This window comes from Mastigoproctus giganteus, chromosome 6 (assembly GCF_048544385.1).
Source record: "Mastigoproctus giganteus isolate SK-2022 chromosome 6, ASM4854438v1, whole genome shotgun sequence".
In the NCBI taxonomy this organism is placed as follows: domain Eukaryota; kingdom Metazoa; phylum Arthropoda; class Arachnida; order Uropygi; family Thelyphonidae; genus Mastigoproctus; species Mastigoproctus giganteus.
Window position 1 is genome coordinate 150,224,404 of NC_143580.1, and position 23,133 is coordinate 150,247,536.

Genomic DNA, 23,133 nt, shown 5'->3' on the forward strand with positions numbered 1-23,133 from the left:
GGAGGGGTACACAGAGTAATAGGTTAACTTTGCTGGCAGAAGTGGTGATTCTAACACTGAGAATGAATAAGAAATTCCAGCATCCTGGAAAGCAAGGTTTTAGAATTTCATACCCTGTTGGGGGTCATCATGGAACAAATGAATACATGGGCTGTGCATCCAGTTGATATGTGTGAACCAGTGCAATGTTGAGTCAATTTGATGTGATATAAGCACTGGAAAACAAAATTGAGAGTAGGAGTGTGTTATAGGCCTATAACAGCTATAAAGAGAAATAGTGGGCCAGTAAATCAGAATGTCTTATAATGAGAGATTTTAACCTTCCATACATTGACTGGAATTTGTGTATTGGTCACTCACACAACAAATCTACAAACTTTTGTAGATTTCTTGGATGACTGTTTTCTACAGCATCATGTTAGAGAGGCAACAAGAGGAAGCAACACTCTTGATCTGGTTATCTGCTAGATAAGACCCACTGGTTGGCACCGACCACAGTGTACTAATGTGGAATTTAATTAAAGACATATCTACTCTGAAGGGTAAAGGGAAAGGCTTTTGTAAGTATGAGTACAGTGGGCTTAGGCTGTTTTTAAATTCTACACATTGGAATCACCTGATGATGTTACCAATAGCAAATTCTAAATGGGAAGAATTCAGGAAAGTAATCATAGAAGCTACTAGGATTTTCATACAAAAGAAGAAATACTGTTCTAGGCTTTACCTAAATGAATGTCAGATGAACTGTAGAAACAAATGGCAGAGAAGAAAAGTGCATGAGATGTATATAAATTATCAGGTGATTCAGAAGCCTATGGTAGATATAAATTAGTCCGTAATCAAATCATAAAGGAGGGTTGGTAAGCTAAGGCAGATTATGAGAAATCTTTGGCAAAGAATGCCCAAGATTTCTCAAAAGAAAAAACTTCTATGCTTATTTTAACTGTAGAAGAAAGGTATTGAATCACATTGGGCCACTTGATAACCCTGCTCAGGTTGCTGACAAATTGAGTAGGTAATTTGCATCTTTATTCACACAAATTCTTTATGCGAAAAGGATGCCAAAAGTTTATAAAGCTCCAGTCAGGATCTAAATGACTGTAATAATTGAAAGGAAAGTGGAAGAGGAAATGTTGAAGCTGAACATTAAAAAGACATAGGGTGGATGGGATCTATCAAATCATATTAGGGAAGCAACAAAAGAGATAAGCAAGCCATAATTACGAGAGCATCCTTGGATTCAGCAGAGGTCCCTATGGACTGGAGATGTGTGAATGTATATCCCCAATTCATAAAGGGGGATCAAAAAGTGACAGGATTAATTACAGAACCTGTTACTTAACACTGATACAGGGAAAATAGTGAATTAATGGTTGAAGAAGTAATGCCGGACCATCTGGACACAAATGCAATTATACTGCAGTCATAGCATGGATTTGTTAACCTAGCCAGTCTGATAGGTTACTGTGATACAGTGACCAAGCAACTGGATGCAAGAAATAATTTTGATATCATGTACTTGAATTTCAGGAAGATTTTTGATTATGCTATATAGGAAGATTATGCTATAAACTGGAGCAGCATTGTATTAAGGGAAAGTTGCTGCTATGGATAAAGTGATGGTTAAGTGGAAGAAGACAGAGTGGTTATCAAGGTGCACTTTATGGACTAATGTTATGAGTGGGGTCGGTCCCTCAGGATTCAGTGCAGGGCCATTGTTGTTTTCAAATTTATTATTGATAAAGGTATATTAGGTTTAATGTCTAAGTTTGCAGATGTTAAAAGGTTGGCAGAGTGGTTAACAACAGTAATCAGGTTAAGCTGCTGCAACAAGATCCAGGAAAAATTGGATAAATGGCCTAGAAATGTCAGTTGAAGTTTAACATTGACAAATGCAAATTACTGCATATGGGTAGCAGTAACCCCAGAGTAACTTATAAACTGTGTGGTACTACACTCAGGATAGTGGAGAATGAAAAAGACCTGCTGTTAATTACGCAGTCAGATATGAAATTCTCTGAGCAGTGCAGACGTGCTGCTAGGACAGCTCATGGGGTTATGTCAGTGATATATAGAAACTTTGCTAGCAGGGATAAGGAGGTGATTATCCCTTTATTCGTGGCCATGATTAGGTTGCATCTTGAGTATTATATATGCGCCCTGGAGGCCGCTTTGGGAAGGATGTAGATCTGCTGGATCGTACAGAGAAGATCAACCAGATTGGTGAACGGAACAAAAGGCTTCTCTTACCTAGAAATGCTTCAATTCTACAGATTGCTATTTCTAGAGACTAGTCATCCTGAGATGATCTAATTGAGGAGTTTAAGGCCTTGTATTGAGTAAGAGGAATCTAAAAGCCTTGTATTTCATTTATATAAAATCATTCAATTAAATTGTGCATTTAGTGTGGGAAATTACAGTGCCTTCTTCTCTCCACATGTTTGCTAGCAAAGCTCTCAAAAACATGGCTCTCTCCACTATTGGAGTATCTTGAATGATTCTTTGCAGTTATTATGTTCTTGTGTTTAAAAAAAAAAAAAAAAAACCTTCATAAAAGCACTTACATGCATAACTATTTATGGAAATAATCAATGTGTCTTCCACTTCCATCAGAGCCTATTCTGACAAGGCGGACAACTTGGCTATGTACAGCATTGTTTTATTTAAAAGAAAAAGAAGAAGAAAACAGTCAGTTTTGGATTCTGCAAGTATTGGCACTGCTAAGATAATTCTAGTAAGAAGATAATATCTCTAGATATTATCTAGAGATACTAGATAATATTCTTACTAGATAATATCTCTAGTAAGAAGATATTTCCTTTTCGTTGAAATCATTATGTGTGGATATTTAATTCTATAACTGAATTGTTTTAATAAAGAGCTCCAGATTTCATATTTTAATTAAAATAGTTGACTTTGTTAAAGGAAGTGACAGGAATTTCCATTTTCAAGTAGACACATTTTTAAATTTAACCCAATCTCTGCTTTTCAAATAATTTTGAATGATAAATTCCACTGATTTACAATGGATCACATTGAAAAATATATTGCTGTTTATTGTAGTAAAAGTTATTCCATGAAATGGTGACTGGTTTTTACAATCTAATTGAAATATCCAGCCCATGGATATTTCAATTAGATTGTAAAAATTAATGTTAATATTAGATCACAATAAAATTTATGAAAAACACATTTTACAGATTATTTTAACATTTGTGGGTTGTTTAATAGTGTTGACACCTCTGTGTCGTCAGTTTAGTCATGTTAGATATTCTGTTATTTCCACTCAGAGGTATTCTTTGAAACATCTTTTAAAAAAAATCCATTAATCTTGACACTGTCATTAAATAGCAATAGTCATTAGAGACAGCAGTTATGGATTTCCTAATTCCTTATTTTGGCTTGGGTGACACTTACATCCCCTACAATGAGACCTACCCCTTTCGTGGTGGGGTTACTTTCTGCCCATGTTGTTAATATTTTTCTTTTGTATTAAGTTAGCAGTTCACTTGTTAAGTTCTAAGTTAAATATTTGTTAGAGTTTTGTTTATACATTTTATTTAATAAACTGTTAAGAGAAAATAAAATTTGATTGAATGCTTTGGGAGTGCAATCAACTTTGGTAGCCTCAATGAATAGTTTTATGAAAATCTGGGCAAAAACAACAAGTTAGTGTCATGTTTTGTAATCAGGTAATGTTTGTAGTCAGGTAAGTTGGTACTGTTTGTATCTGATGTTACTTTTTTGGTAGTACAGGGGATCCTCATTATCTGAGGATAATTGGTTCCAGAAAATTCCACTTAAAATGAGGACCAATTTTTGTAATGTTTGTTATTTAAATAAAACTAAATGCAACAAGGCATAATATTTTAAGAGTTTAAGATTCTATATCTATGTAATATCGGTGTAGATACACCATAGACAACTCTTAAAGGAAAAATATGATAGTAGTGGGAAAAAGCATCATTTTATCTGTATCTCATATTGTGGTCATTCTTAACAACGAGTTGCCCATGTATTGCACTACATTGAATAAGTAACGCCCCACTTATAGAGAAAACTATTGTTACTTATTCTCGGTGGGCGTCACCACCCAAATGGTACCGTTTCAAAGCTAGTTGGCTTTTCATCGGTGGGTTGGCAGGTACCCTGGTATTGCAAATGAAGTGTTACTTATTCGAGGTAGTGCAATACATGGGCAACTTGTTGTGAAGGATGAGTAGATGTGGTGTATCTACACTGATATTATATAGTAATGTTTATTATTTACTTGTATATAGTAAAATATGGATGAAGGAACTGAAAAATTAAGAAAATTATTTTATTAGACATTTTGTATTATATGCTACACATTGTAAGGTTAAGTAAAGTTTATCGAAGTTACACTATTTTTCAGTTGTACAAATAAAGAATGAATCCAGAGTTGTTCATGTTTTTTTTTTTTTCGTATTTTTTCAGATAAAGTTGTGTCGTAGCATATAGTTTCGTCTTTAACTTCGCGCTTAACATTTGTTGCACGATCCTGAAGAAGATCATTCTCGCTAAAAATATTCAAGTGCTTGGTCAATTTTCTCAAGGGAAAAAGCTTTAATTGTTTAATTTTCAAATCCTCGCAACTGCAGGGACTTGGATAATGAATACTCAGATACTGGGGACCCCTTCTAATTAAAATCTCATTTCCTGGCATATGAAAAGCTGTGGAAACGATTTGCTAAAAATCAACTTAATGCTTAAATTTTTTTCTAATAAATCTTAAAATTTATTTAAAATTTGTAAATAAATTTATGTTAAAATATTTCGTAAAATATTAAGACACATTAGTGCTTGCTTACTCCAGTATTTATGAGTTTTTTTTTTTTTTTTTTATTCCAGTGACTCCATAAAAATCATGTCGAAGTTGATGTTGAAAAAAAGAAAAGGTGATGCTGAGTGTCGCGTTTTTAATGAGCAGTGGCCAATTAATTACTTTTTTGCACTGATTAATGATACTTGCACTTGTCTTAATTGCAGTGAAGTCTTGTCGGTGTTCAAGGAATATAATGTGAAATGTCACTACACCACAAAACATGCCTCAAATTATGATAAATTTCAAGGAGCTTTGCAGCAGGAAAAAACTCCAAGGACTAACCCAAACTTTTCAAAGTCAGCAGTAGAAGATTAGAACTTTTACTCATCAAAATTTATTAGCAGTTAGAGCTAGTATTCAAGTCAAAGAAGGATGGGCCTTTATGGATGGAGAATTTGTTTGGAAATTGCAGCAGTATATCCTGAGAAAGTATAGAATTTTGCGTCTAAGTTTATCTTCATCCACTGTAATGAGAAGAATTGAAGATTTAGGAGCCGATGTTCAAAATTAACTCATAGAAAAAGTTTGTGAATTCACACATTTTCTATGAGTTTGCACCTCATCTGAGGCGCAAGTCAAAGTTGTGAAGATTCTGTAGAGGTAATTGCATTAAAAAAGCTTGAAAGATACAACAAGAGGTGAAAGTATATTTTGAGTTTTTCAGAAGCAATTGACGGCCTCAAATTCAATTGGGATTTGCTATCAGCAGTTACGATGGATGGCACTAAAGATATGGCCGGTACCAAAATTGTGTTCATGGATCGGCTTCGTAAATATCTTGAGAGTAAAAATATTAAAAAAACAAATGCAATTTCATTGTATAATTCACCAGCAGTCTTTGTGCAGAAAAGTTTTGGGCATAGATTCATTTATGTCAACTATAATATCAACAGTAAATTTTGTTTGCAAGACAGGTCTGAATCACAGGCAATTCAAAAATTTTAAAACAATTGAGGCTGAATACGATGATTTGTTCTACCACACTGAAGTATGATGGTTGATTCGCAGTAACTTGTTGAAGCAATTTATTGAACTTAGGATCAAAATAGATCTATTTATGAAAGTAAAATTGAAGTCCGTTCTGGAACTGTCAGATCTCAAATGGTAGTGGAACCTTAATATGAAACTACAAGGTTGAGACAAACTTGTCAATGAATTATTATAATCTCAAAGCATTTTAAAAAAAAACTGGAGTTATTTAAAAGTCAACTACTTCGGAAAAATTTTTAAAATTTTCCATGTTGCGATAATTTATCTAAAAATATGCCTAGTTGCAATTTTTCCACTTAAAATTTTTTTCAAAATGTTAGTTTGTTGCAGGAAAATTTTGCAGATAGATTTTCTGATTTTAAAAATAATTCAGAGGTGTTTGACCTCTTTCAAAATCCCTTTGTACCCATCATTGATGTTGATGAGAATTTACAATTAGTCAGCAGATGTTCAATCTAATGATGCACCGAAGACAATATTTAAAAATGAAAATCTAGTTCAACTTTATTCAACATTATCTCTGAGTCAGCTTATCCAAAAATTAAAAATTTTGCAAGAAAGGTTACATAAATTTTCAGAGTACATATATATGTGAGCAGACATTTTCAAAAATGAAATATGTAAAATCAAAAATACGATCACTTCTAACTGACCTGCATTTACATGACTTTTTAGGAATTGGAACTAGTACTTGGAACTGATGTTACAAAACTCAATTGCACTCTACAACCACATTCATCGCATTAATTATAATTTTGTTGTATTACTAACCGTATTTTTGTGATTAGTACAATAAGTAAGTAATAATTAAAATTTGATATAAACAAACTGGTATATTTTATATTACATTTCCATTGATTTATTTTTGAATTGGTAGAATAGGTAGGTATAAAATTTGTAGGTATAAAATATGTATATCAAATATACAATTTTTCTGTATAAATATGATAAAATATAGTTTTCAATGATTAGGAATTTTCTCCTGCCCGCCAAATATTCCAAAAATGCATATTTTGCCTGCTTCTCTATAAGTTTGGGGACCCCTAGTTTAGTGCATATTATCTGAGATTGAGTAAATTGGCTTTAAGGATGGCTGGGACAGAGAGTTTTAGCAGAATTGAAAAAAGTATGGAAAAAAGATAATTTCTTTTTTTGATAATTGTGGAATAAATTTGGTTCTTAACCTTAAGCCATTTTATTACTATTGATACTGCCATGTACACATACAAAACATGATACCTACACAAAGCCCTCACAACATAAACTAGGGATAAAATTAATAGCCATATCTTTCTTTAAATTTCTTAAAATTCTAATGGCCAAATAGGTTATTCAATAGTCACTAATTGTGAATTTTGCTATATAGGAACTAAACAGTTATGTGGAGAGAGGCCTTGGTAGTAATCTTCGAGCACGGCTTAATAATACTGTTGCAATGTCTGTTGAGAGCTCTCGAAAAGAAATGATTGGTAAGTAAATCTTCTGTTATAATGAATACTTAAAATCATTCTTACAAAACAAAATTGAGTGATTTGTGGGATTAATAAAAAAAACTTCCCTATCTTTTATTGAATAAATGTGCAATAAAAGCAGTTGATTTTTTTAAGTACCTTTTTCACAAATACAAGTGAAAAATTGAGACTCCACAGAGAAACTCAATAAAAGAAATTATGTACCAGGTACATAATGAGTTGCTGCCACTGTATTCTGAGACTAATAGTGTCACTGATAATGTCATTGTGGCAGCCATTAAAAACATCTTTACTGCAGGAACTCATTATGAAACTAAAATTGTGTAAAGGTACCATTTCGCGTATATGTTCATGAAGACAGGTTGTATTATAATTCTGATACCGTATTATTTTAGGAAATTGTCTTTTCACCCATTTCCTTTTCAGTAATGAGCAATAAATCGTACAAGAGTTTTATCTTTTAACCCCTTTCTTCATATTTCACCCCTTTCTTCATATTTATCAAAAATACTATCTTTCCATATATCCAAAGACTCACTTTCAGCTTTTGATGTGGCCTACCATTGGCACATATTCAATCGCTCTTGAAGACATGGACATTGTGTTTCGTAATAAATACCAAGCTGCCTCTTGTAAACTCATCTCCACAGAATTTAATACATCTACACTTAATGCCTGGGTTAGATCAGTTATATCCATATCAGGATATTCTTCTTATAGCTCTATAATTTTCCTTTTCAGGTTGCTTATTCCTCTGTTAGTTTTATTCACATATTCAACTACATATCTTGCACATGAATATTCTTCTATGATAAATTGTAAATCCAAATTAGACTTGAGCACTCCTAAAATTTAAGGATTGTAATTATTCATAAATTTCTCTTCTATCTGGTGTTTAAGAAATAAACGTGGTCGTTTGATACCAGCCCTCAAAATATTTAGATATACTTCTTCTTATTGGCATTGATTTGATTTAAGGAATTCTTCAAAATTAACATGATTATCCAATTCTAATGAGTCGTGCATTTTACGATCAGCTCATCTTCGATTGTCATCTGTGGCCATCAGTGTCAATATACAAGTTTGCAACATTGGCCAAAAAAGGTGCTTCAAATAAACATTTGCATCACTTTGTGTTATTATTTTTATAGCAGGTAAAAGTATGTTTGTTGTAAATTTGAACAATCCGAAGTTTTCTCTATAGAACATAATGCATCTATCCTTTGGATTGCTTCTTCCATCCTAACTTCATTTTCTTCTAATGGCGCATTGTTCATCCATAATAATATATTTGAATGTGGACTGCCTTGATGTTGAAATTCAATACTTTTAAAGAAATTCACAACATATTTCCAAAAAGGGTTATAGGTGTCAGATTTTAAAATTTTGAGTATACTCTCAACAATTTTATTAAAGTATATGGCACACATTACGGGGTCTTCATTTATTAATGTAGCTCTTTCCATGTAAGGTAGATCCATAACTTTATTAGTTGTAATTTCTCGTTTATAACTTAATTTGTATAACATACATAGCAATATGAGCCATATTGGTTCACACGCACTCAACATCAAGAACGTAGATTTTCCTAATTGACAAATCATGGCAAACATCTCATTTATATTGACTCCAATAATATGCTGAATTCGGAATTGATTTTAGAAATGCCAAGTTAGACTCTAATGACTTGTTTATAAATTCTTTTGATTCCAATATAGAACAAGTAATTTTAGCTGTTATTCCTACTGATTTAAGTGCAATTTGCAAATTTTCTGCGGTACGCATTTGCATAATTTTCATTGCCATATACACAACGTATAGCAAATGTTGGGGAGTTACTCCACGATGATCAGATCTATGAATTTTGCTCGATGCCATCATAAAGGGAGTAATTTTCAATCCATTTTTAAATTTTCGTGCACGTACTAAATATGTAGCTGGAAAAGAAAGTTCTTCTGCATGTATATCAAATATGAAACTTGGAGATGATTTCTGAATTGGTGCTATACATAAATATTTATCTTCAGATCATAATAATGTTTGTTATTGAATTATCTATAGTTCATCATCATTGTTGACAGGTTGCACAATTTCATCTGAGCATTCCTGTTCACTGTCATTATTTGTCCCCAAGGAATCGTCACTTTTATGCCATAGAATTTTATACATAGGTGAATTTATCAAATACCATAACCATAATTTCACTATTTTCTTCTGCACACATCCTTGTAGATATGATGATTTATGTATGAGTTTTTGTTTTATATGTATATTAATGGCATAATCGTCATCTAATTTTCTAATGTAATTGATCAACCATTGTATTTACATTAACTGGTACATTTATTACTTGTCCAATGATCCCATATTGTGCATGTTCATAATGTAAATGACGAATTTGCATAAAAGGTAATTGTGGTGATATCAAATGCTCAGTTACAACATCCAGTGGAGGCAAATGAGTAGGATATGTTGGATATATAAATCCATTTGACGTGGCCATAGTTGGTATCCATCCCTCTTTTAATGAAGTATGACATGTATTACATGTCATGGAAGTACTCACTTCTTGTAAATGAAATTCATTTTGAAGTAATTCATATGAAGTTGTTGGAAATAGTTTCAAATCTAATTGAAACCATAAACGATCACAAACATTACAACTAAATCCAAATGGGTTTTTGTACACTAGTTTTTCGAACTCACTGTCAGCTTGTGTAGACACTATAGGGATGTAATCAGGAATTTAATTATCAGCCATTTCTAATTTCGCTTTTTTCTGTGCACGATATTCCTTCCTTCATTCATTCTGCTGGAGTTTTAGATTCCTGATAAGTATTAGGCAGAGTAGAACTCTGTGGTTGAATTTCATTATGATTCGGAATGGTTTGAATTTCTAATTTCCTTTTCTTCTGTTCACGATATTACTTCATTATTTCACCTCGAGTTTTTTTTTGGTGCAGTTTCAGAACTCCCAGGCATAACGGAACACTTGTTGAATTTCATTTGGATTCAGATTTCTGTCCAACTGCCCTTTCTTTCACGATATTCCTTCGAATGCTGGGCTGTAGATTTTGGCACAGTCACTTGCATATTAATCATTATGCTGATATAACAGTATAACGTAGCGTATCACTGCTCAATTGTACTTGTTGCTAACAATTGAATTTTCTTGGGTGCATGCATTGTACTGCTGCATCATTGCATTTGTTGCATCACTGCATGCAACAAGTACACGCTTGCACATCAGGTTTTGTGATGATTTCTAGGTAACGTAACACTTTTTTCCAAATAACGCCAGTAAAAACGTTTAACATTTAAAAAAAAAAAATGCAAAATCAGCTTTTTTTAAAAAAAAAAATGGTACTCCAAGTTTTATTTTGTTTTTACTATATTGGTAAGCTTAATAAATCAGAACTGGGTCATCAGCTCTTAAACCTCTGGGTATCTACTAGCCTACTGATGATAGGCCAAATACCTTTGAGGTGGTGATGGTAATTAGTTGAGAATAAGTAACAGCAGACTTCTCTAATGGAAAAATATTACTTTTTTTGAAGAGGAAGGCAACCTCGTGAAGGATTTCACAATGAGATATGATAATTGTGCCTACTTTACAAACTTTCTTAAAACACAACTATGTAGTAATAATTATATTTTTATTTCCTAAAAATCAGTAAAGGTTAAGGTGTAAATATTTGCGCAAACATTCCTATAATTTTAGTCGTCACAAAGAGTAACCCTTTGACTCGAACATTAGATATTAAAACTAGACTGTATATGAGTATTTCTTAGTCTTCTCCCCTTTCCTCCATGATATCAATATTTCTGAAATCTGTAGAATTTTGATCAACCTAACTTGAACATCACTAATAAATTCTTACTGAATTTATGTCCTTATCAACTAAAGATAATTGTGATTTCAGCTAAAGGAAACCAGTGAAGTGTAATGCCATCATTATTATAACATCTCATGTAAAATCCTTCACAACAATTTGTCTTCCTCTTAAACCCCAATGGAGATTATATTCTTCTCCAGTTTCTCTAATGGTGAAGTAACACTTCTCTATTAGAGAAATCTGCTGTTATCTACGATGTGTAGTGTAGCAATGCAATTGCACTAAACATTTGAGGCTTTTCTACTATAAATTTTAATTAGTCTAAGAAGTGCTCCATTTGACATTTCTTATATTGTGTAAATAAGGCACAACTGGATATTCAGCCAAATACAGAAAGTCCCCAGCTTACGTTCCACGGCATGCTACGTGTCATAATTTCCCCCATGCTTGTGCAGCACTCACAGCTGTGCTCGTTGAATTGATTGGATCAAAAAATAAATGTTCGCCGAACATGTAAATATAATTATTTATTGTATTTATTAAATTTTTTATCTCATACGCAGGAAAAATTAGAAAAGCGTGCAATTTAAAAAAAGTTTCAAACTTATAAAATTACAAAAAAAGAGAGGAGACAGGCATAATATCAGTAAATTTTACCTCTCAAGCATCGTTGCCAGAATCGACCTCTTCAGCTGATAAGTATACCGCTGGGGAGGTTGAGGGTTGTGAAGATTTAGAAGGGGTCGGCTGCTGAACCTTAAGAAAGAAAATATTAATGGATGACTGGACGATGGCTTTTTTATTTTCATTGTAGATTTCTTTGTAGCAAGCAAGCATATCATTCACCCCTCTGTTATCTTTTAAGCGTCGTTCGCTGTCAGGATCCATCTTCTCAAACCTTGCCATCGCCGTGCAATTTCATGAAATGCCATTGCCATCTCTCTGGTGGTGATGACGTGTCTCAACTCCTCATTTGGTTCATCTTGAGCTTCGTCAGCATTTTCTTCTTTCACTATCGCTGCCTGCAAATCAATAAGTTCTTCATTAGATAATTCCTTCTCTTCTTCCTCTTTTAACTCCTCCACGTCTTTGGCATCAACCTCCAACTGAAGTAACTCTGCAACCTTTACAGTCTTATCTGTAACCTCTTCATATGATTCGTCTTTTTCAAATCCATCGCAGCCTTTTATGTGCCATGGGCATATTTTCTTCCATGCACATTTAAACAACTTTTAGTAATTTCCTCCCAGGCCTTATTAATGTTTAAGATGGCGTGGTAAATATTGTAAGATTTCCAAAAGTCTCTTAACGTAAAATTTTTCTCACCGCGTACTGCAGACAATAGAATAAATAGCAAATGTTGTGCATAAATAGTATGCTTTTAAATTCAAAATAATACCCTGATCCATATGTTGAATAAGTGAAGTCTTGTTTGGCCGTAGAAATACTACTCTCATGTTCGAATCAAAATCATTTAGATGTGTAGGATGTCCAGGAGCATTATCTTATAGAAGCAAAATCTTGAAAGGAATGTCATTGTCTTTACAATATTTTTCAACCTTGGGAATGAAGCAGCATTTAAACTAATCCTAAAAGAGAGATATTGTTATCCATACTCTCTGGTTCAATCGGAAATGCATGGGTAGGGTGGCTTTATTGGTACCCATAATGCACGAGGATTTCCAGAATGGTTCAAAAGCAGTGGTTTTAATCTGTAATCTCCCACTGTATTAGTCCCAAGCAAAAGCGTGGCCCTATCTTTTGAAGCTTTGACACCTGGCATTGTATGTTCGATCCGGCATTTTTTTCCAATACAGAGGTATTCTCGTCAACTTTAAAATTTGCTGTGTTGAATGCCTTCATTAATATTTTTTTCCAGCACATCACAAAATTTCTCTGCAGCTGCATACTTTAATGTTTTGGAAACCAGTGTGATGCTTGAATCTTTTAAACCACCCATTGCTTGCCACAAACTTGGGATGGGGGTTCACCGTACTTATCCTTAATATCTTTATAAATACTTGTTGCTTTTGTTTGAATGGCCATTGGACTCAGGGGCACTTGTTTCTGAATCTGATTTTCCATCTTAAGTGCGTTGATCCTTTGACATGTTCTTTTATACGTGCACTGTCCTTTAAAATAGTATTCACTGTTGAAGCAGCAAGACCTAATTCCCTTGCAATAGATGACAAACTTTGTCTTGCCTCGTACTTCTTGATCATTTTCTTCTTCATCTTGGTTTCTAAGTCAATTTTGTTTCGTTTCCTGGCACTACCACCATTTGCACATTTTGTTGGTTGCTTTCCCTTCATCATTGTAATACGTAAATAGGAATGAAGAGAAGTTTCTGAAAATATGTATTTTATATGATTAAAGATTTCAGTGAAGGGGAACACATTTCACCATAATAGTGTAAAAACTCACATAATTGCAGTTATCAGTATTTATCACAAATGCGATAAGATCATGTTTCTACCATTTTATAATTAGCTGCACGAACAGAAAAGCCCAATAAACCGGAAATGCAAATTGGTTTATGGTTGTGACCTCCAGAAACGTGCTTTAGAAAAATATCACAACGGCATTCAAAATTGATCCTTAAAACGGGAACATAAGATAACGATGAAAGTTTAGTGCTATTTCTATTATAAATATGACCTTTTAGAGAGATAAATAGCTTAGTAATATAGCGAAATTTTCAGCTTCCAAGGACTTGGAATGAATTACAAAAGAAAAAAAAAAGTTTTATTATGTTCACATTATGATATTTTCATGATACCTCCATGTATTCTGACGGAATGCAAAATGTGTTTCCACGATTTTTTTTTTTTTTTTTTTTTTAAGTTTGCACAGGCCAGCTAAAACTTATGTAAAGTAGAATTTCTGTAAGTTGAGTATTACAAGTTGGGGAGTTCCTATAGTTTTGAAACGGTGCCATCTGGGTGGTTGTTGGTACTCAACTGAGAATAAATAATAGCAGATGTCTCTAATGGGGAAATGTTAATTTTTCAGAGTACAAGAGGAAGGCAATTTTGTTAAGAAAGATTTCACAATGTGAAATATTATAATAATGAAACCTAATGTACAAACTTTGCTCTGTCTTAAAATTCAACTATGTAGTAATGAAGCAATTGCACTAAACATTGTCATGGTTTGATGCTATCTGTGATAAAATTTTATAGGTAATGATATCATGATAGAATACTCTCCATAGAATTGGGTATTATTTGATTGAAAATGTAATTATTAATGTAATTAGTTTTTCTGTGTTAGTTAGTCGCAATTTGTTTAGGTGCAGTCATTGATGGTTATCGTTAGTCACTTAGTAGAATAATGATCACTCATGATTAATAATTATTTGTTATCAGGATTACAAAGTAGTCTTTATTCATTAGTCATACTTGAAATAGTTGTTATTCGTCAATCATTAGTCTTTCATCACAGAACATTAAGTCTGGACTGCAGCCCCTAAACACTTGAGTTATTCTCAATATAAACAAGTATAATGGCTTCTCAATCATCTCTCCCACTTGCAGTAAGATAAAGTTATTATTTCACTACACTATGAACCTCATAGTGTAGTTTCATTGTGTGAATCTGTACTTTATGCACATTTCAGGTTCCTCCTTTTCTTTGCAAGCTTTTGTTTATTTACTAATTATTATTAACTGCTATCAATTTTTGTGAGTGATCGTTTTTAAAAATGCACTCTTCAGATAATTTGGGTACATCCACTTTTACTCTTTCCTGAACCGGAAAACAAAAGTAAAAGTAATAGCACAGGCTATTAGTATAATTAATTACCAGAAACATGACAATTGCAGATGGGAAGTTTTTTAGATTAGTGGAAATAAATGTTTTGCAGATACAGACAGTTGACCTAAGTGTCACAAGTGACGCTTAGGTCAACTAAGTGTCAATCTTGTCTAATTTCACATGCCAAAACATGATGGGAAGGCTATGCAACAATATTTAGACCAGCGTTTCTCAAACTGTGTTCGAGGAAAAATCATAATTAATAAATCATAATTAAAAAAAGAATAAATACATTTTGCATATTTGTAGCGTACACCACTTTTGTATCATTATAATATTTAACATAACTTTTTTTTTTCGGTTATTAATATACTGGCATAGAATAATAATGAAATAGACTGCAGAACACTTTATTTTGACAGGCTTTGCATAGACAAGTATGCGTAGAGGTAATAACACCTATGAAAAAGCAGCAATGTGGTTGACTAGTATGCCATTCATAAGTGATTTAGCCTGGCATACAGGGGTTGAAGTGAAAGTGGAGTTGGGTTTCTGGTCCATAAATATTAAAAAAAGTTTTGGAATTCAAAAGTACATCACCAAGGGTGTCAAGACTAATACTCAAGATTTCTAAGAAGTACAAGATAAAGGTTATAATGATTTATTCAAAAACATCGAGCCATGATGATGAAGAGGTTGAAGAAATGTACACCGAAATTGAGTCTTCTAAGATGATCAGAAAACCCACTACACTATTATTATGGGGGACTTCAATGCTAAGCTTGGAAAAAGACAAAAGTGCAGAAAGGGGAACTATAGGAAATTTTGGATTTGGTGAAAGAAATGAAAGAGGTGAAAGACTTGTGGAATTTGCAGAATCTCAAGGATTGTCGTTAATGAACACTTTTTTCAAGAAAAGGGTGAACAGAAAGTGGACATGGAAGAGTCCAAATGGATTAACAACTAATGAAATCGACTTCATCCTCACTAACAGAAGATATATCGTGAATGATGTTACCATCCTGAATAAGGTAAATGTTGGAAGTGATCACAGAATGGTAAGATGCACACTTGATATAGATGTAGGAAAGGAAAGGAAAAAACTGACTGAAGTAAATAATACGAAGGTCTTTGAGATAACAGTAGAGGAGAAAGAGCAGTATGTACTGGAACTTAAGAACAAGTTTGAGCTTTTACAGACTGCCCAGGACCAAGATATCGAGGAGGAATATTACAACTTTCTGAAAGTGATAAAGCCCAAGAAACCTATAGGGAAAAAGAAATCCAAAGAAGAAAAAATTAGTCAAGAAACACTTATGATGAACTGAAGGCAAAAAATGAAGAGCAAGATAAACACTGACAAGGAGAAAATTGAGTATACTGTGTTATGCAAAGCCATTAGAAAGAGACTCAGAGAGGACATAAGAAGTTTTACACAAGAAAAGTAGAACAAGCATTAAGGGAAAACAAAGGATTTAAATCAGCAGCCATGAGCAGTAATACAGAAAGATAAATGATACTGAAACTGAAGAATAGCGATGCTGTACTTATAAACAGCAGAGAAGGCAAAATTCAAATAGCAGAAGACTACTATAGAGAAATATACAAGGAGCGAGGGAATGATGCCAGCAGTGGGGAAGATGGATTGCAAATTAGCAACACATACGACATACCCGATATTCTTCCTGATGAGGTAGAACATGCGTTGAAGAAAATGAAGAATCAGAAAGCCCGGGGGAAGATGACGTTACTGTAGAGTTGTTAAAATTGGGAGGAAGAGACTTAACACAAAAACTGGCAAGGCTCTTCACAAAATGCATTAGAAAAGGTGTGACGCCTAAGCAGCGGAATAATGCAATCATAGTTTTGCTGCATAAGAAAGGAGATAAATCATGTGGAAATTATAGACCAATTAGCTTGTTATCCCAAATCTACAAGTTGTTCACAAGGGTCATTACTAACAGATTAGAAAGAATACTTGATGAGAATCAACCGAAAGAGCAAGTTGGCTTTAGGACAGGATTTTCAACTATGGATCACCTTCACGTAACATCACAGCTAATGGAGAAAGCAAATGAATATAAAACACCACTATGCTTGGCATTTGTGGATTATGAAAAGGCATTTGACTCCATACAGCATAAGGCAATGTTTCGGGCACTGGAAAGACAAGGCATAGATACCCCACATATTATGATTTTGAAGAAAATATATGAGAATTGCTACCTCCTTTATAGACTAGACAAAGACAGTAGCAAATTTAAAATCGAGAAAGGAGTTCGACAAGGAGACACAATATCTCCGAAGCTGTTTACTGCTGCCCTTGAGGAAGCTTTCAGAAGATTAGACTGGTCGCAGAAAGGAGTCAATGTGAATGGAGAGTACCCAAACCATTTACGATTTGCAGATGACATTATGGTCATAAGTCACGATCCCAAAGAATTAGAGGAAAATCTTAATCAGTTATGCACAGTTAGTACGAATTTTGGACTAAAGATGAATATGGCTAAAACAAAAGTAATGATGAACAAGTATGCCACAGAAAGGGAAATAATGATTGAAGGAGCAGTAATTGAAAAGGTGGAGTCATATACTTATCTGGGACAAGTTATTAGCTGTAATAATGATAAATGGCTGGAAGTCAAGAGAAGAATAAATTTTGGATGGATAGCATTCAGGAAATATAGTCAAACTGGGATATTGCTGAAGAGCAATATCCCAGTTTGTCTGAAACATAAAATAATGAACCAATGTATACTCCCACCATGACTAATCGAAGTGAAACTTGGGCACTCACCAAAAAAAATGGAAGAGAAGCTGACAACTACACAGCGAAGAATGGAACAAATTATATTGGGAATCAGACTGTTAGATAAGAAGAGAAACACATGGATTGGGCAGCAAACTCAAGTAAAGGACATTCTTATCAAAACTAAAGAACTAAAATGGTCTTGGGCAGGACACAAAGCTCGAAGACATGATGACAGATGGACTAAGAAAATAACAGAATGGTACCCAACAGGAGCTAGAAGAAAACCTGGAAGACAAAGGCGGAGATGGATAGATGAAATTCATGAGTTTGTGGGTAGTAAATGGATGGTCAGTGCTCAAAAGAAGGAACTGGAAAGTTGCTGGAGAGGCCTTCATCCTGTAGTGGATTGAAAATGGCTGATGATGATGATGACAGGGGTTGAAGGAGAGGAGGAAGCGAACCGATATAACTGAACTCAGTTATATCGGTTCGCTTGATGATGATGATGACAGGGGTTGAAGGAGAGGAGGAAGCGAACCGATATAACTGAACTCACTTCCTTGTATAATTTTTTTTGATAATTATTTGTATTTCAAAATATTATTATTAAAATACGTGACCATAAATTTGTGGTTGAAAAAAAGGAACTTTAAAACAAGAAGCAAGGTACTTCTAGTAGTGCAACTGTGGTCGATGAAAATGAACACAACATTGTCATACTTCAAAGTGAGGATAAACAATCGCAGCCTTTTGTTCCCCAGAAATCCGAAGTGAAAAAACAGGAACCAACTAATAAAAGACCAAAATGAAAGTATAATGAGAGTTATTTTAATTTCGGCTCTACATGCGTTGGAAATAAAGATGCTCCTGGTGCACAGTGTGCGTGACATGTATTAATATATTAGCAAACAATTCTTTGGCCCTTGCTAAACTTGTTTTGTAAATGTTCCGTGAATATGTTGCGAGATGAGAAGAGTTCTGTGAATATGTTGCGACATGAGAAGTGTTCTGTGAATATGCTGCGAGATGAGAAGTGTTCCATGACTAAAAAAAGTTTGAGAAATGCCGATTTAGACTATTTGAAGGAGAAAAGGCGTAACAAGAAACAGGGCGATAATGGTGATAAATCAAAAAAAAATAAAAACACAATCACAACTTGTGGGACCTGGGTATTTCTGCTTTATCTTATTTTATTATTTAACCATATAATTATCTTTCTAATACCCCTATACTTTGGAACCCAAATTGGTAGTTATTTTAATTTTCAAAAGGTGACCATTAGCATTAGCATTAGTAGAGGCATTTGATGCAAGAAAGCAAGCTTATGCAGCATCAGCCAAAAAAAAAAAAAAAAACCCACTTCCACTTCACCCCTCTGTTCGTTCAAAATACCTGTCCAGCTGAGCCTTAAACTTATTTAGGCTATCAACCTCCACCACAAGGGATGGAAGTCTGTTCCACCAACCAACCACCCGCTGGCTAAAGGCAAATTTCCGCACGTCTTTCCTACATCTGTCTTTCCTCAATTTGAATTTATGCCCTCTCAAGTGATTTTTCTGAGCTAGAGGAAGAATCCCATCAGCATTGAGCATGCTTAAACCATTCAAGGCTTTATACACCTCTATCAGATCACCTCGCTGGTGCCTAGTCTCCAGACACTGTAATTTGCAAAACTTAAGCCTTTCTTCGTAAGAGCACCCCTTTGTTCCATTCACTAATCTTGTTGCCCTTCTCTGTACTCGTTCCAGCAGCTCTACATCCTTCTTGAAATGAGGCCTCCAGACCTGTATACAGTACTCTAGGTTTGGCCTGACCATTGCCTTATACAATGGAATAATCACCTCCTTATCCCTGCTGGAAAAATTCCTGTATATCATTGACAATACTCCATGAGCTACTCTTTCAGCCCGTCTGCACTGCTCAGAGAACTTCATATCTGCCTGCACAACCACCCCCAAGTCCCTTTCATTCTCTACCACTGTCAGTGTAGTACCACAGAGTTGATACGTTGCTCTGGGGTTGCTGTTTCCCATGTGTAGTACTTTACATTTGTCAATGTTAAACTTCATTTGCCACCTCTCAGCCCATCTGCTCAACCTTTCCAGATCCTGTTGCAGCAGCATAGTGTCAGTAGTGTCCTTGACAACCCTGCCAACCTTTGTATCATCTGCAAACTTGGACATTAAGCTTGATATACCATCATCAATATCATTTATAAATACAGAAAACAATAATGGACCCAACACTGAGCCCTGAGGGACTTCACTAATAACATTAGTCCATGATGAGCAGTGTCCATTGATTACCACTCTGTCTTCTCCCCCTCAACCACCCCTTTATCCATAGCAGCAATTTGCCTCCAATGTCACACTGCTCCAATTTGTGTAGCAGTCTTCCATGTGCAACAGTATCAAAAGCCTTTCTAAGATCCAAGTATATAATATCAAAGTTATTCCCTGCATCCAGTTCTTTTGTGACTGCATCATACTATCCAATCAAGTTGGTCAGGCAAGACTTTTATTATTAATATTATTATTATTATTAGCCATATGGTGCAAGGAAGCCTGAGGCTTATGCTGCACCAGCCAAAAAAAAATTCCCTATTACCCTGTGAGAGAGAGAGAGAGAGAGAGAGAGAGAGAGAGAGAGAGAGAGAGAGAGAGAGAGAGAGAAGAGTAGAAAGGAATCACCAAGAAAGGGAAGAATGATGATATCCAGCTCAGGACCCTGGGTGTGCCAAGCCCATACTCACCAGATATGAGCCCCTGGGGATTCCTCTTAACAAAACCATGCTGTGTCTGAGCTATAACTGAAGTCTTGTCTAAATGATCCTGCAGTGCTTCTTTAACCAGTGCCTCCATTAATTTTCCTGGAACAGAAGTTAAGCTCACAGGTCTATAATTACTTGTGTCAGCCTTTGATCCTCCTTTGTGAATTGGGGTCACATTTGCACATTTCCAGTCTATGGGCACCTCCCCTGAGTCCAAGGAAGCTCTCATAATTATGGCTAAGGGTTTGCTTACTTCCTTTGCTGCCTCCTTTAATATAACTGGATAGATCCCATCCACCCCGGGTGCCTTTCTTGTGTTTATCTTCAACAGTTTCTCCTCCACTTTACTCCCAGTTATTTCAAGATTCTGTAGCTTACTGCTAGAGTTGAATACACCTCTGGCATTCCCCTTGCTGAATAACTTCTCATGTGTGAATGTCGATGCAAAATATTCATTTAGTTTGTTAGCTACCTGAGCAGGATCATCAACAGTTGACCCATCAATATCAAGTGGACCAATCTGATTCATCCCCTTCCTTCTAGAGTTTACATAAGTAAAGAACTCTTTGCTGTTTTTCTTTGCATCCCTTGCCAAGGATTTCTCGTAATCTGCCTTCGCCTGCCTAACCTCCTTTGTAACTTGGTTGCATATCAACTTGTATCTATCATAGGCTTCTGTGTCATGTGTTAATTTGTATGTCATGCATTTTTCTTCTCTGCCATATGCCTCATTAGTTCATCTGACATCCATTTTGGCCTAAACCTTGAACAATATTTCTTAGTTGGTATGTAAAGCCTAGTAGCTTCCAAGATAAGTTCTTTGAATGCTTCCCATTTTGAATTTGCTGTTGGTAACATCATCAGTTGGTCCCACTGTATAGAATTTAAATACTGTCTCAGTCCATCGTAGTCGCCTTTACGGAAGCAATAACCCTTCCCTTTACCCCTAATGGTAGTTACCTCTTTGAGTAAATCCCACTTCAGCACACTGTGATCACTGCCACCTAGTGGTTCATTTATCTGCAGATTCTTAATGCATGAAGAATCACTGCTGATAATCAAATCAAGAGTATTACTCCCTCTAGTTGCCTCCCGAACATGCTGATGTAGAAAACAATCATCCAGTAAATCCACAAAAGCCCTGCTAGTGTGTGAGTAACCAGCCACCAAATTCCAGTCAATATCTGGTAAATTAAAATCTCCCATTATAAGATTCTCTGATTTACTGGCCCACTATTTCCCTGTACAGTTCCTTATTATACTCATCAGAGTCATTAGGCCTATAGCACACTCCTGCTCTCAATTTTGATCTCCCAATGCTTATGTCACACCAAACTGACTCAACACTGAACTGTCCAGCGATGTCGACTGGCTTCACTTCCTTGGTTTTTATGTGTTTCTTAACTAATAGCATAACCCCCCCCTTCTTATCCTGTCTATCCTTTCTGTAGACGTTGTACTCCCCAAATTGCAGTTCTGCATCCCTTATATCTGTGTGACACCACGTCTCTGATATCCCAACAATATCTGCCTTTGATGTTTTGAGCAATACCTCAAATTCATCAAATTTATTTACTAAGCTCCTAGCATTGGTGTACACGCAAGTATACCTGCACCTGTTTCTATTCTTAGCTACCCTAACACAACCCATGTGTTTACTTGTACCGCAATGGCTCCCAGCAGTCTCTGAAATACCATGCATCTTGTTTTTCAGGCTTCTGCTCATTCTAATAGAAGCAGTGCAAGAATCTCTTTCACCTCTGCCAGTGGCTACTGTCAATCTATTGGTCTTTGTCTCCCCCCAAGGTAGCAGTTTTCCGACCCACCTAACACTGCCTCGATAGCATCAGCAAATATTCTTGCACCCTTTCTATTTAAGTGTATCCCATCCCTGTAGAAGCAGTCTCTCCTGTTAACGAGTACAGTCCAGGCTGAAAAAAATTCTACCCCTTGAGCCTTGCACAATCTTTCCAGGGCCGAATTGATCGACAAGGCTCTCATCATATACTCCCTCCTATCGTGTCTGGGCAGAATTGCAGACACTTTCAAATTCAACCCTAATTCTCGGCTTTTGTTCAACAGTGACCTGTACTTGTTAAGTAATTCTGCCGGTCTCCTACTCTTAATATTATTAGTGCCAACGTGTACAACTATATCACCTTTTGTGCCCTTAAAAGATGATATTCGCTCTACAACGTCATCAACCTTTGCCCCTGGCAGACATACCCTGGTCCTGTTCCACTTATCTTTTTTACAAAGCATGTTCCCCGTTTCCCTGACAATAGAGTCACCAACAACTACTAGTTCCTTCGGGACCAGCGCATTCTGCCTTGGGGGTTGCCTCTGTGTCACGCGATGCCCTGCAAGCTTTGGCGTTGATGTGGGCAGCTGAGAGCTTGATGGGCCCCTCAATTTAGTTTCTTCGAGGGCATCCACCCTGTCCCTTAAACTCTCATATAGGCCCACAAGAACGCAGAGTTGTTGTCTGAAATCGATACACTCCTTGCATCGCGCACACACAATGACATCCCCCTTGGCAGTATCATGTCCCGTACCCGATTGCTCTGAAAACATCAAGCAAACAGTGCATTTTATAAGGCTGTGAGTCAGAGGACAACTGCCCCCCCCCCCCCCCATCAGTTCTGCTCTGAGCCACAGCACTTCCATTAGCTTAAGCCTTTTGCTTTGCTGCTCTGGTCTGAGTCATGATT

General features: G+C 35.5%; 1 protein-coding gene across 2 annotated transcripts in view; it reads left to right on the top strand.

Annotated features, from left to right (window-relative positions):
- Marf (Mitochondrial assembly regulatory factor) overlaps window positions 1–23,133 on the top strand; it is a 495,171-nt gene that overhangs the window by 358,472 nt on the left and 113,566 nt on the right. For both annotated transcript variants that reach the window (XM_090376530.1, XM_090376532.1), the window contains exon 12: window positions 7,203–7,305. In XM_090376530.1, the coding sequence (XP_090232656.1) occupies window positions 7,203–7,305 (103 nt within the window). The remainder of the gene's footprint in view (window positions 1–7,202; window positions 7,306–23,133) is intronic.